The sequence below is a fragment of the Balaenoptera borealis genome (genome assembly GCF_965194805.1).
Source record: "Balaenoptera borealis genome assembly, chromosome: 5".
NCBI classification, from domain to species: Eukaryota; Metazoa; Chordata; class Mammalia; order Artiodactyla; family Balaenopteridae; genus Balaenoptera; species Balaenoptera borealis.
The window spans coordinates 77732576-77748240 of record NC_138862.1 but is presented as its reverse complement, the minus strand read 5'-3'; the positions used below and the strand labels follow the sequence as shown (position 1 = coordinate 77748240).

General features: G+C 36.3%; 1 protein-coding gene across 2 annotated transcripts in view; it reads left to right on the top strand.

The window, feature by feature from the left end:
• Nucleotides 1-46: 46 nt before the first annotated feature.
• The window catches only part of CLDN16 (claudin 16), a 30768-nt gene continuing 15149 nt past the window's right edge, over nucleotides 47-15665 (top strand). The window contains exon 1 of one of the 2 annotated variants that reach the window (XM_082393372.1): nucleotides 47-3553. In XM_082393372.1, coding sequence (XP_082249498.1) covers nucleotides 3383-3553 — 171 coding nt within the window. In that variant the 5' untranslated portion in view covers nucleotides 47-3382. The remainder of the gene's footprint in view (nucleotides 3554-15665) is intronic. The other variant, XM_082393371.1, reaches the window with a different exon arrangement.

The window sequence follows — 15665 nt, the reverse complement described above, 5'->3', positions numbered from 1 at the left end:
CCAATGTGTCCATTTACTACTATCTGAAGTCATACTATCACTTAAGACTGTACTCAGGGTTGCCTGAACGGAGCTCTTCACTTCCTCTCATGTGCCGGGCTCTGGTCCACTCACCGTAGCTTCTCAAGGACAGGGACCAGGTCTTCCATATCCTGTTTTCTTTGTGTCTCCAGAACCTAGCATAATGCTGGTCAGAGTAGGCTATATGTATATGTGTACTGAGTGGAATGGAGCTAAACTAGGATTGAGTAGATAAAGCTAAGTATTGGAATCTAGAGCATGGGCAGAAAGAAGAATTGATTTAACTACATAGGCTCATGAATGTTTTTTGTTTTTGTTTTGTTTTTGTTTTATTGAAGTATAGTTAATTTACAATGTTGTGTTAGTTTCAAGTGTACAGCAAAGTGATTCAGTTATATATATATATATATATATATATATATATATATATATATACACACACACATATATACATATATATAATTTCTTTTTTCAGATTCTTTTCCATCATAGTTATTATAAGATACTGAGTATAGTTCGCTGTGCTATATAGTTGGTCCTTGTTGTTTACCTATTTTACATATAATAGTGTGTATTTGTTAATCCCAAATGCCTATTTAACCCGTCCCCCGTCCCACTATCCCCTTTGGTAACCATAAGTTTGTTTTCTAGACTTGTGAATGGTTTATTCTGCATGTGCACCTCCGTGCTCACAGCTCCCAACACATTTGTCTCCTCCTTCGAAGTGCACTCACACTCCACCCACGGAGTCCTTCTTACACATCGGTTAGTCTGCATGTCTCTCCTTTCTTGGATCTCCTATCATATTATGGCCTCACCCACAGAAATGGACCCTTAAGCATGCTTGTCTTACGTTACTCTCTAAAAGTGCTATACTTTGATTCAGGAACAGCTCTATAGTCACATTAATAGTCTCCCAATTCTTAACCACATAAGACGTCCAGTACAATTTGGGGAATGAAATAAATTAAGGTACAGCCTATATATTTCCTGTGAAGGAATCTCTGATTTCCAGAGATATATGTGTACTGGTGTGTGTTTGCAGGCATAGTGCATGCATGGTGCTCAGTGTTTTTTTCCTTTACTTCACCTTCTTCATTAAGTCCTGATATTTGGATTTGGGACCTGTTATGGTACTAATTAGGGAAGACTTTGGTACCAAAGATGTAATTCTGGTGTCCCCCTCCCGCAGCTTTGTCTGTGAGCTATAGTATATGAGTCTGTAAAGTAATATGCTGGTTTTAATGCTGATTTTTCTTCTCTTCTTCTTAGTCTCTCAAAGCATGGTCCTCTGGTTCAGAATCAGAATTTTATACAAGACATTTACAAAATGTGAACTCTTGACTTCCGTTCCCAATTTCCCGAATCCAGATCTCTGAGGGTGGACCTCCCAAGTCTGCATTTATAACAAGTGGCTTTGGAGATTCCATTGTGCACTCAAGTTTAAGAACCATTGCCCTGGGGTGCACTCTTAGCAGGAAAAGTACATTGTGGAAGGTCCCTGGGTGGCAAGCTAGCAGCCAAGTCCAGGACTTTTCCTGTAATGGGCATGTGCTTTTGGAATTGGTTTCCCTCCCAGATCAACAGAGCATGAGCATTTTAGATTTTAGGGCACAGGGACAGATTCGCTTTGACTCACCAAAGCTGCATGTGTGCGTTGTAGCTGCCTTACACCATAGGTAGTTCCATTCTTTGAATGAATACTTTAAAAAATAAGTGTTCTTTTCCCCAATTGTTAAGTGAAATAAGTCAAATAGAATAAATAAAATTAAAAGCAATTGTAATGCCGCTCACAAACTAATGATAATTACTGATAACATATATACTTTATTTATGGCAGTAAATAGACATATTCCACATATGGTTTTACAAATGATTTTACATTTATATTTACAGTTTATACTTTTGAACACAATCAATTAAAATTAGAAAACAACAAATTTTAGTCACAAAAGTTTATTATTTTAATATAGACTTGAAGGATGTTTTATCAATACTGATTTTAGTCTTTTACCCTAAATATTATGACTGAATCATTATTAAGTGGAAAAAAGTAATCCCTTCCTGAGCTGCCACTAAAATAACTTTCTTAGTAGATGATTCTTCCCAGAGTAATGACCTATTTCTAATCCTTTTTTCCTTGTTCCTCTTTCTCTTTCTCTCTCAATCTCTCTCTCCCCCGCCTTTCTCATTCCCTCTCTTGCATTAAAAACCATGTAAAATATTTTTTATTATCACTTAAAAATCTGTATTTTAGTGTAGAGAGGTCTATCTGATAATGATTAAATGAGGGTATGTATGCTGTTTTAAGTATTTTTTTTTTTAATTCTACTGGTTATGGAATATTTATACTCAATAAGGCTATCCATTCTGGTGTAGGTAAAACTCTAGTTGCCCCTGCTATATCACAGACTTAAAAAAATCCTTTTATTCTAGAATAAACAGTTTCTTTTTCAAGCATATTTTCAAACATTGGTTCATGGGGGAAAAGTAATCATATAGGGAATTCTTGGTCATGCTAATATTTACCATTTAGCTACTTTTGTCAGACACTGTTCTAAGTGATTTACAGACAGTATCGTTTAATTTTCCCAAACATTTCATGATGTCTGTTTGTATTAATATCCCCATTTTACAGAAACCACAGCCCAAGTGCCTTCAGCCTGTAAACTTCAGAGCAAGGATTTATACCCAGAGCTCTTTGGGTTAAAATGTGCACTCTTTCCCACTGAATGATGTCGAAAGGTTAGGAGCCATGGCTCTACCTGGGGCCCAGGTGCTTGGAAACCCTTTATGGGCTGTTCTGCCCAGCACTTTGGAATGCAAACTCCCTTGAGCAAGCCCTTGTTAGCATAGTTTCACCAGTGGCCTGTCTGTCTAAGGTAGTCAGCGAATATTAAAATAGTCCTAATAATAAAAGCACTCAGTCAACCATATAGCCCCCTTACTGAGGGGAGGAGGAGAATAGCTCACTTTCTCTGGAGGGCCTGAGAAAGATCAGTTTACAGGCGTCAGCATGGGGTGTAACCCTTCTTCCTTCTCTCCATCTTGACGCTGGCACGTGCCTCTGGTGACCATCATCTCACACTAGCCCAAGGTCTGGGCAGAAAACATTACCGGGGCTCCTTTTCTCCCCCACCCAAAACATTCTCAGTCCTTTCACTGACCTGGCTTCTGATTGGAGGCTCGTTGCTTCAGATAATGACCTCCAGGACCCCTCTGTGGGTTACAGCCTGTTCATATTACTCTTACCGCAGCTTAAGACTCCTGCAGTGGGGAGTAAGGAAAAGGAAAAGACCAGCATTTTCAACATCCCCAGGTACCAGAAGCACAGAAGACTGACGGCATTCCAGCTACCTGCATGGGTCCAGGGCTGACAGCTGCCCATGTGTCCCTTGCAGACAGGCTGTTCGTTAAGATGAGGGATCTTTTTCAGTATGTCGCCTGCTTCTTTGCATTTTTCTCTACTGGGTTCTTGGTTGTGGCCACCTGGACAGACTGTTGGACGGTGAATGCAGATGACTCCCTGGAGGTAAGAAGTCAGCAGCTTCTTTTACTGACCCGAGGCTGTCCAACTTTTCTCTAAGCCCCACTGGCCCATTACATTCACTAGGACTAAGATAGTAATAATAGCCAACATGGTTGGACTTGCTTCTTACTTACTATTTACTGAGTCTTTACATTATTAGCTTATTTAATCCTAACAGCTCATCTATGTGGTAGGTATTGCTGTTATCCCATTTTACAGATGAGGTAACTGAATAAGCCCTTTTTTCATAAAGGTAAATTTACACAAGCGTAATAAGCTTTCCAGAAATTCACCTCTTCCATTGCTGCATATACCAAATTGAATAACATTCCATTAACATCCTTTCTCACAAACAGAAATTTGTTAATCTTGAAGACAACATTAAAAGTAGTATGATAGACTTTCTTAAGGAGTGATCATCTAAATGTTGATCAAGTGATCAAACTCAAGCCATATAAAACCTACCCAATTACTGTGCAATGGAGAAATGTCATTGTAAGGAGTTTCCAAGTAGGAGAAAACATTCTGTGGGAAACCAAGTTTTTCCAGTGTGTCCCAAAGTACAGGAGACAGATATGGGTTTAAGAAACGCTCTTTTAAAAATGAGTTGCTCTTGGGAACCTACTGTTCATGTACAAGATGAGTGAGTGGTTCATATTTGAAAATTTTATTTTTCTCACTGGAGAAACTCTGAAAGAAGTAATTTTCAAATTTAGAATTATTTTCTGTGGTTATAGGAATCTGAGAGAGGTAAAACTAAGTAAAAATCAATTCTTCCGACTCAGCAACTATTCATTTGTAAGGTTTCAAAAAGTGTAGGTGAGAGAAAGAAAGAATATATCAGGAGCTCACTGAGAATATACAGCAACTCACTATGTTCTCCTATGTACATCCTGAATGGAACAATTTACTCTAGCAAATGCTATACCTTTATGAAGTTTAAGAAAGATACCTGAGGGCAAGTTTTTATATTTTTTCTTCTAATTTTATTTATTAAACTCCCAAGTTGGAGTTTCGAATGGAAAGTAATAATCTTTTATTTTTCTGTGTATTATTTTTGTGTTTTATTTTTTTCTTGCTTTTAAATTTCCTCTGACTCTCACATGGTATTTCAAAACCAAGAGAGTTTTTAGTACTTCTTTAGCACTAGAAAATTATTTTTCTGAAAATTGTGATAGAACTGAAATACTATAAAGGATGTCTGCTATATGTTAGTCCAGTGATGCATTATCTGGCCATGCACATAAGTGGTGAATGAAAAAAAAAAACCCAAACTGTCCTTTGAACAGTACTCAGAAAAGTGCAGATAGACATGTTCTGCTGCCATTAGCTTGCTAGAATATGGGCTGCCAGTAGTAGGTGATGAATACAGAAATATGTTGGACTTGAGCTCACTTAAAATTATGTTTTTAAAAACATGCAAAATCTCATCTAAAAGCATTCTTAAAATATTTTCCAAAACAATTTGAAAATCTTTCTCCTTAAGCTGATGGAACTACTAACTTCACTTGATAAGAAATGAAAGTTTAGAAAGGGTCAGACCTTGCTGAGGCAGATTGGGAGTTCTGGTATTTAAAGTGCCTTCTTGCTTTCATCTCAGTACATACAACCAATCTGCCATCTGTTCTTTGCCAAGAACACTTCTAGGTAAAATGAGTGGAATGAGTAGTCTAGTTTATTCACCTTGAGTAAATCCTTGCTAACCTCGGACTATAGTTAGTAGTTCTTAGCTTCTTTCATATTTCCCATACTTGAGATGTATTGCAATAAATCTTCCCCAAGAAGCCTCCCCATTAAAAGAAGAACCCTTTAGTCATTTGTAGAGACGTGGATGGATCTAGAGACTGTCATATAGAGTGAAGTAAGTCAGAAAGAGAAAAACAAATATTGAATATTAACGCATATATGTGGAACCTAGAAAAATGGTACAGATGAACCGGTTTGCAGGGCAGAAATAGAGACACAGATGTAGAGAACAAACATATGAACACCAAGGGGGCAAGGGAGGGTGGTATGAATTGGGAGATTGGGATTGACATATATACACCAATATATATAAAATAGATAACTAATAAGAACCTGCTGTATAAAAAATAAATAATATTCTAAAATTAAAAATAAAAAGAAGAACCCTTTAACAGATGAGGCCCCCTCCTCTCCAACAGTCTCTTTATTTGCCAGTATTTTTAAAGGGACATGGATCTCTCATAATAATTACTCCTTCAGTTGGCAGATAAAGTCATAATATTATCCATAAATGTCAAGGTTCTGATACTCACTGACTCAATTTTACTGTTCTGTCTCTTTGCTTCCTTCCTTGTGTATATATCGTCATTGGTCCATATTAACAGCTCACTTCAAACAACTACTGGACAAAAACTGACAAAATAAAAGGGCTTTAAAAAAAAAGCATACCCATAGAAAATTTAAACAAAAAGGAATATAATGAATTTTTCGCTTTGTTAATCTTTGACAGTGATGTAGGCATCAGTGTTGGAAAATGGATTCTGTAGTTCAGTTCAACATAACAAACATGAGCTGTATGTCATTTCAAAGGTGCTGTGCTAATCCTCCAAGGGGAGTCAAAGCTAAAGCAAGAGCCATTCCTGCCTTTCATGAAAACACGTTTAGGGAGGAACAAAGATGCACATGAAACTCTAATAAAGGGTGTAGGCCAATTCATATTTGAGAAAGAAATGAACAAAGTGCCACTGGAGGAAAGAAGAGAGAACGATTATTTCCTGTCAGGGACATTGAGACAGGCCTAAAGGAGGAAAAGACATTTGAACAAAGCGTCAAAAAAGATGCCAAGGATTTCAAAAGGTAGAAATGGCAGCAGAGGTCTTCCAAGAGAGAGGACAAATAACAAAACTACAGGCTAAAGGTGAGTAACAGGGAGTAAGAAGCAGATAGAGCTCAGGTATCCTTTTGCCTTACTAGAGAATACTCAAAATACTACAAAATAGTATTGGGCCTCATTTATACCTGTCTTGAAGAGGGAAGTTCTTTGAGTTAAGTAAAAACATTAGGAAAAAGAAATAGCACACTGAATTGTGCACAGCCCCAAGTCAGGGACCAGGGGTCCTGAGCTACCATGCTGCCCCTGTCATTCTTGATTCATGTGTGTCTTGGGGAAGACTGATGTGTGAAGAGAACTTGGGTTTTGAAATTATTCCAGCCTGTGTTCGCATCTTAACTGTCTTCTGTTGAGCAGTCTCAGCTTGTGTCTTCGGCTCAGTTTCCTCAATTATAAAATGAAGTTGAACTCAGTTGTTTTAAGGTCCTTTTTAGTCCTCCATTCTTTAACATCAGAACTTCTTGACTATGACTATTTCTAGAGACATGACTATGTCTTCTAGAGAGATGGCCAGCCGCTGGAGGACTGATGGCATCTAGAGCCTCCCTAGAAATTTCCACTAGGAAATCTAGTGTGAATAGTCTTCATTTTTCTGTTAACTTTATATGTTCTTTCTTCCTATTCCCCACTCTACTTCTCTCCTTACTTTTTTCTCCCTTTCTTTCTTCTTTCTTCACTGCCTCTTTCCTCTTTCTTCTTCTTCTTCTCCCTTCCTTCTCCCCTTCTCCCTTTTCCTCCCTTTTAATAAACCTTTTATCCCCTACTTCTCTTTTATTCTTCTTTTTCTCCCCCCACCTTTCTCCTTTTTCTCTTTATCTCTCTCTTTTGTGCTCCCCTTTTTTTCTTTTCTTTCTATAATCTTTCATTCCACAAATGCTCTTTGATACCTACTATCTACTTGGTATTGTGGTGGGTACAGGTTATGAAGGAGGAAGAAACTTGGATCTTCCTTAGGTTTCTCCCAGCATATTGGGGGAGACAGACAGGTAAACTGATAGTATGATATGACCAGTGCTATGATTACAGATAACTCTGAGTGGCCAGCTCACTCAATCGTGTATAATCAGTGAAGGTTACCCAGAAGAAATATCTAAACTAGGCTTGAAGAACAAGTGAAGGGGGCAGAAGAAGTAGAGAGTATTGCACACACAGGAGATGATATAGGCAGAGATCTAGGTATGAGAGTGCTGTACGTTTATCACTTTGGACATATTGGAAAAAGTTTCCAACATAGGGAGGAGAATATAGGGGCTGGATCATTGAGGGCTTGTATTCATGTAAAATATAGATCTTATACCATAGACAAGGGTGGTTCACTGTAAACAAATATATATGTGTGTTTTAGAAAGAGCAATCATTCTGGCTAATGTGGGGAATGATTAGAAAGGGTAAAATGAGTTATAGGGAGATCAACTAGGCAGATTTCCCATAAAACAGGAGGAAAACATTGATGGTCTGAACGAGTGTGGCAGCAAGCATAAAAAGGGTACAAATGAACTTGTTTACAAAACAGAAGTAGAGTCACAGATGTAGAAAACAAACTTATGGTTACCAGGGGATAAGCAGGGAGGGATAAATTGGGAGACTGGGATTGACATATACACACTACTATGTATAAAATAGACAACTAATAGGAACCTACTGTATAGCATAGGGAACTCTACTCAATACTCTGTAACAGCCTATATGGGAAAACAATCTGAAAAGAGTAGATATATGTATATGTATAACTGATTCACTTTGCTGTACATCTGAAACTAATACAACATTGTAAATCAACTATAATTCAATAAAAAAATTTTAAAAAGGCATAAAAAGGCATAATGTGGGAAACTAAAGAACTCAAATTGATGATTAATAATTGATTGCATGTGGGGAAAGAAGGCTGATGGAGAAGGAGAAGTAAAATTTGAAATCTACTTTACTGTTTCGGGGTAATTGGAGGAAGGTTGGAGCCACTCACCTAGAGCTTAAATGGAGGAAAATTAGTCTCTATACAGAAGTCATTAAGCAGCAATATCCCTGGACCATGCCACTATTTTTTTCTTACTTAGATTGTTGCACAGCACCTTGAGGGGGCCAGGAAGGGAATGCTTTTCAGTGTGGATGTTTACAGGTTGAACTTGATGTTACAGGGACCTGAGATTAAATCCCACCCTGCCAGGCAGTAGCTGTGTGAATTTAGACAGATGTTTAAGTTGTGTAAAACTGCATTTCCTCTTCTATAAAGGGAGAGTAACAATATACACATAGTAAGTGTCTTGTGAGGGTTAAATGAGCCTGTCTATCTAGTTTGCCGCAGTACCAGTCAAATACAAATCAGTCAATAAATGTTAGATATATTATCGTCTATTTGCAGTTTATTGTTTTGTTTTTGTTCTGGAGGAGGAGATGACATTTTGTACAATGTTCACTGAAGGGAGAAATATGAGATTTAAGTTTTGTTCCTATTTTCTCTGTTGATTCTCTTGGGCAAATTTTGTTTACTTCTCTGAGCTGTTGTTTTTTCCATTTTTACACTTATGACTGTTCCCTTTTTGTCTAACCAGGGGAATAAGGCAGAGAATAGAGACGAAATAGCATAAGTTATATATTAAATACATTTTGAAAGAAAATAAATTATGAATTAATAACATAAATATGCTAATTACATCATAAAATGTGTAATTCTTCATTATCCACAGTAAAATAGAAAAGTAGCTTCTTCACAAAGTTACTGGTCTCTCAATTATCGGAAAGAAAAAAATGTTTTAACAAGTTTATTTCATTTTTAAGTTCAACTTTTGTTAATTATTTACTGAGAATTTGTCATGTACCAAGCACTGTTATGATTAAAATTTTATGACCTCAAATGAAAGGTAATCCACATTTGGATTTATTTTATCTTCATTACCAGGTTCTCCCCTGGGATTTCTATTTTCATTAATGATGCTACAATTCTTTCATACATAAATATTGAAATTATTAGAGCTAGCATGTACTCTGATTATCTATACACTTGCTTTGCTTTCCAACTGATTTTAAACTCCTTTAGCAGATATTTGAGCCTAGAAATATTCTTTAATTCACCTCATGGTCTCCTACAGCTCCTAGCACCCCCTTCTACATAATGGGAACTCAGGATGCATTTGTTAATATGAAGTGAATGGGTACCTATTATGATACTTGACATACTTACTAAAAGAGTGAATAAATGAGTGAAATATAATGTGAAGTGATATTTGGAAATCTTACGTTGAACACTAAATAAGAAGTATCTCTGTAGAAAGACCATCACTTTTTCTTAGGGAAGATCTTTCATCTTGCTGCAGTTTAAATTTTTTCAAGATATGGATTTGGTCCCTCTTTTTAATCAGATAGGAAAAAAGAGCCAATCCCCTGAAATGTATAATAAAGTTGGTGAAGAGTGTATTCTTACCTAGAAAATATAGCTTTTCTTCCTGGTGCTTCAAAGAGGGAAAGAAATGAAGAAAAGGAGAGAGAGAAAAGGAAATTAATATTTTGTAATAATTCACTCAACGTAAATTGTGATCTCTGCCACTGGCCAGTAATCTTTGCAAAGTTGTGATTCCATACTTTCATAAGGAAAACATTCTAAAATGATTAAATGTATGACTTAAATTAAATAATAAATATTAAAATTGAAATATTTATATAGTCCATATATGTAAATTAGGTAATATGACCATGAAGGCCACAAACATTATATTATTACCTACTAGGTTTGCATTATCCCATTCTTGCCATTTATACCTTTAGCCAGTGCTCCACAGCTAAGCAAGAAGAGTTAAACCAAATATATTTTAGCAAATAAACTCATGGTACATAAATGGAGTAAAAAAGAAAGGTGACATCTATTATATTTATTTTAATCTTGCTTTCTCATCCTTATAAATACCTGTCTTGAGTTCTTTTAGGCCCTGGGATAGTGAGAAAAAGAAAAGAAAAGGTAAAAATTAAAAGTTCAGAACTCTAGTATGAGAAAATTCAAATGCCTTTTTGTTCAAAGTGAAAATGTTTCATGTTTTAGGAGTAAAACATTATTTACCATAGTATTATTAAAACTTTTGCACCCCAATAAATATACTCAATTAAGTACTGGAAACAAGTAAGTTGCATCTTCAACATTAAAGTACACTAGCACAGGGATGGTAAAGTTGTGTGAAAACTATAAATCTCTATTTTATGCATATGCAAGGTGGTTTTTGAAAGAATATATCTTCATGACTTATCCCATTTTTCTTTTGGCTAATGATTATTCTTCCTATATATATTACATTTACACATAAATTCCAATGCATATGCATTTATAACATAATGCATAGTGACAAAGAAAAATCTTGTTTAATTGTGGTCAACCAAGAAAAAACATTTACTAAGCCTGCTGTGTATAATTACTATATATATTGGGTTGGCCAAACGGTTGGTTCGTTTTTTCCCATAAGATGGTTCTAGTAGCACTTAGTTGTCTTTTAAATTCATTCAAAACAATTTTGTTAGATTGTATGTGACAGCTGTCATATCAGCATGCATTTAAAAAAGATCAAAATTGGTGAATTTTTGTGTAGCCATTTTAATGTTGAAGACGGAAGAAAAAAAGCAACGTTTTCAGCATATTATGCTCTATTATTTCAAGAAAGGTAAAAATGCAACCTAAATGCAAGAAAAGATTTGTGCAGCATATGGAGAAGGTGCTGTGACTGAAGGTGTCAAAAGTTGTTCACCAAGTTTCATGCTGGAGATTTCTCTCTGGACGATGCTCCATGGTTGGGTAGAGCAATTAAAGTTGATAGCAAACAAATCGAGACATTAATTGAGAACAATCAACGTTGTACCACATGGGAGATAGCCGACATACTCAAAATATCCAAATCAAACACAGAAAATCAATTGCACCAGCTTGGTTATGTGAATCGCTTTGATGTTTGGGTTCCACATAAGTTAAGTGAAAAAAACCTTCTTGACCATATTTCCGCATGCGATTCTCTACTTAAACATAATGAAAACATTCCGTTTTTAAAACAAATTGTGATGGGAGATGAAAAGTGGATACTGTACGATAATGTGGAACAGAAGAGATGGTGGGGCAAGCAAAATGAACCACCACCAACCTCACCAAAGGCCGGTCTTTATCCAAACAAGGTGATGTTGTGTATATGGTGGGATTGGAAGGGAGTCCTCTATTATGAGCTCCTTCTGGAAAACCAAACGATTAATTCCAACAAGTACTGCTCCCAATTAGACCAAATGAAAGCAGCACTCGATGAAAAGCATCCGGAATTCGTCAACAGAAAACACATCATCTTCCATCAGGATAACACAAGACTGCATGTTTGTTTGATGACCAGGCAAAAACTGTTACAGCTTGGCTGGGAAGTTCTCATTCATCTACCATATTCAACAGACATTGCACCTTCGGATTTCCATTTACTTTGGCCTTTACAAAATTATCTTAATGAAAAAAATTTCAATTCCCTGGAAGATTGTAAAAGGCACTTGGAACAGTTCTTTGCTCAGAAAGACAAAAAGTTTGGGGAAGATCGAATTATGAAGTTGCCTGAAAAATGGGAGAAAGTAGTGGAACAAAACGGTGAATATATTGTTCAATAAAGTTCTTGGTGAAAATGAAAAATGTGGTTTTTATTTTTACTTAAAAACCGAAGACACTTTTTGGCCAACCCAATAGATATATACATAAATTTCTCCTATGTAACAGGAGGAGAAAATGACAATTAATTAAAGTATTTTTAAGCTTCTCTCTTCTCAAAAGGTATATAAAATATATGGAGGCATGACAGGCACACTCAAAACTGCAGAAGATAAGACAATGCAGGCAAAATTGTGTGTTGCTACTTGTAAATATTTTCAGAGGGATAAGAAAAGGGAAATTGGCAAAGGCTACGATAGAGAAACCTTAATTGGAAACTGCTAAAGAGGTTAGAATAAGAAATCCCAGGATTAAGGAATTAATTTATGCCATTATAAACTCACCTAGGAAGAGGGACCATCAGTCCCTCTTCCTGAAAGTATACTGAAACTATTTTTCTGTGTGGTATCCTGCTTGCTCATCCTTAGTATTGTGGTAAACACTTTCCAGAGCCAGTTGAGTAGATAGGGTCCAGGCTGACACCAAATCAGCATAAACTCTCTGGTCTCAATAATATTTCTTTAACTCCTGGATTTAGACGTTCTAGTCTGTTCAGTCAAGTCAAAAGGACATATTAAGCCTCAATTGTGTCTACAGTATATCAGTAACCATTTTCTATGCCAAATGAGAGCTAATGTGTATGAATTAGAAAAATTGACAAATATTTTCCCTCAGTAAACATCTATTGAGCATCTATTATATACTTAGAAGGAGGGTTTGTACGCTCCTTGAAGCAAGGTGTCATGCCTATCTTGGTCATTGCTGTATCCCCAGCACTTGGCTGGTTGACTGACACACGACAGACATTCAGTGAACATAGTCTGAAAGGCAGACTTGGGAGACAGATGCACATAAATGCACATAAAAAGATAATGCAATATTATACATGCTATAGAAATATGGACTAGTTACTGTGGGATCCAAGAAGAGATTAACTCCAGCTGGAGAGACTGGGAGAATCTCATGGAAGGAGGGATATCTTTGAGGTGAGATTTAAATGAGAGGTAGAAATTTGAAGATCCACTCAGCTCCGGCTAATTGCTGCTATGTGGAACCAGGGAGTCCAGGTGGCCAGACTGACCAAGTTTCCAAGGGAAGCCAGAAATCTGTACTCTTCTGTAAACTCTCTATGTTTCACTGTCGGCAGGTAATTAATATTAAGAAATTTAGGTTGGCCTCATGTTTGTGACTTGCACCTTTATTGCCACACCTTGGATAAACTGACTTCTTCCCACTTCAGGACCAACAAATATTTATTGAAATGATATAAAAATTCCCTGAATATTATTTTATATGTTATTTGTTAATATATGAATCACGTGTTAAGAGTACAAAGCTTAAATTTGTAATCATCTATTTTGGACAACGCTGTGAGATAAAATTATTAGTTAACATTGTTTTTACCCGTTAAGTAAGGTTAACCGTAATATTTTAAGCATGAGTCTGCTTTGTAAAAACCTTGTCTTAAAACTTTAAGAATGTAGATTTGCTTGTTTTAGAGAGTTCTTAATAAGCCATTGTACAACAGGAGGATAAGTGAAGATTCTAAATTATAGGCAAGGAGGGCTTTCCTAAATGTGCTAAATAACGAACAGTCTTTTAACCTTGTATTTTGTGCACAAAGGCACCTTTAAGGGTGTCTCCAGTAAGTGTTATATTAACACAGAAGTTTAGTTAATTACAGCCACTATTCTCACGTACCTTAACTGAGTGTGAATACCAAGCAATCTAATATTGTGCCCCTAAGCATTAATACATAATGAAATTGGATTCCTTGTTTCCTTTAATGAGCTCATTGCTTTTCTAAATATGGTCATTGCAGGTAAATGATCAATAGCCTTGAAAATGACACCACTACTGGTTTATTTTGGCAAGAAAAAAATACTCTTTTTAGTCTAAATATCCTCACATATATAGCTCAGCTCATTTTCTAAATAACCTCACATATAATGAGAATGACTATAGTAGGTTTTATTTGTTTGTCTTAGTGGCTGAGTTAGACAGCAGGAAATTGGGGACAGTCACTCTCTGATTATAGAATAGTGACTTCAGGTCCATATAACCTAGCTCAAATTGGAATGAACTGGATCCAGTGTGTTCCTGTTAATTGAGAGACTGAAGGGTAATAGGCTATGAGAAGGCTTGTCTTCTGTTGTGGTATAATAGTTCAGTACAAATCGTCTCTACTATCCATTTCCTAGGGCTTCCATAACACATTGCCACAATTTGGTGGCTTAACACAAGAGACATTTTTCTCTTACAGTTCTGAAGGCCAGAATTTTGAAATCAAAGTTTTGGCAGGGCTACACCGCCTCTGAAGGCTCTAGAGGAGAATGCATTCCTCGCCTCTTCCAGCTTCTGGTGACATAGGCATTCCTTGACGTGGGCCCACGTCACTCCAGTGTCTGTGTCTGTGGACACATTGCTTCCTTCTCTTCTGTCTGTCTCTCCTCTGTGTGTCTCTTCTTATAAGGACACTTGTCATTAGATTTAGAGCCCACCCTGGTAATCCAAGAGGATCTCCTTATCTCAAAACTCTTAATTTAACTATGTATGCAAAGTCCCTTTTTCCAAATAAGGTCACATTCACAGGTTCTGGGGATTAGAACATGGATACATCTTTTGGGGGGCTGCCATTCTACCCATTACATCTGCCTTTCTCCACTTTCATACGGTTAGTTAGTAATGCTGAACTTAGTCACTACTCAGGTTACTATGCTGTTTAAGTACTTTACTAGTATTATCATTTATTGAGCAAATCATGTATGTTGTGTGTGTTTGTAATTTTTAATTCTTAGTCACCCTAGCATTAGCTCCTTTATAAAGATAAGGAGATTGGGCTCAAAAAAGGTAAGGCCTTGCCAAGGATGCAACACAGCTAATAAGAGTGTCAATTTAAAGTCTGTGTTTTTTCAGTTATAGCTTAAATTTCATGTGCATGTAAGTTTAGATATTCACATCCTTCTTTAGAAATTGATATATTAGGTTTCACAAGATGGTTTTTCTTTATTAATATTTTGGTCTCTGTGGTGCCTCAGGTCAGATAATATTCCAACATTCTAAAACATCACTACTAGATTTAATCTTAGGAAGAGAAAGCCAAAGTGGGGTTTCATAGAATAATGGCCATAGGATGAGATTAAAGTTAGGGCTTACTACTTCACCCAAAACTATCTTCCAGTTTCCAATTCTGGAGTACTTTCACCTGAAGTAAAATTGGAATTAAAAAAAATAGGTTTTAAGTATACTGCAATGCTTAAGAGCATACACACAGACTGCTGTGTTTGAATCCTATCTCCTCCATTTAACTACACTTTCTGGGGTTATCACTTAACTTTCCTGTGCCTCATTTTCCTTATTTGTAAAATGGACAGTAATAATGATAGATCACAGGATCCTTTAATTAATAAGTGAGGTGATAATACACTTAAACAGTAACTGCTTCAGAGTATAGATTCAATATAGAATTATTAATTATTACCAATTATAAGCATTTTACATACAAAGTGAAAATAGAAGTACAACATTCAAAATTGTGATGGAGTAGCCAGCAGTAGAGTTTTATTTGGTGCACAACACAACTTCAAATCAGAACATGGGTCAAAAAGTTT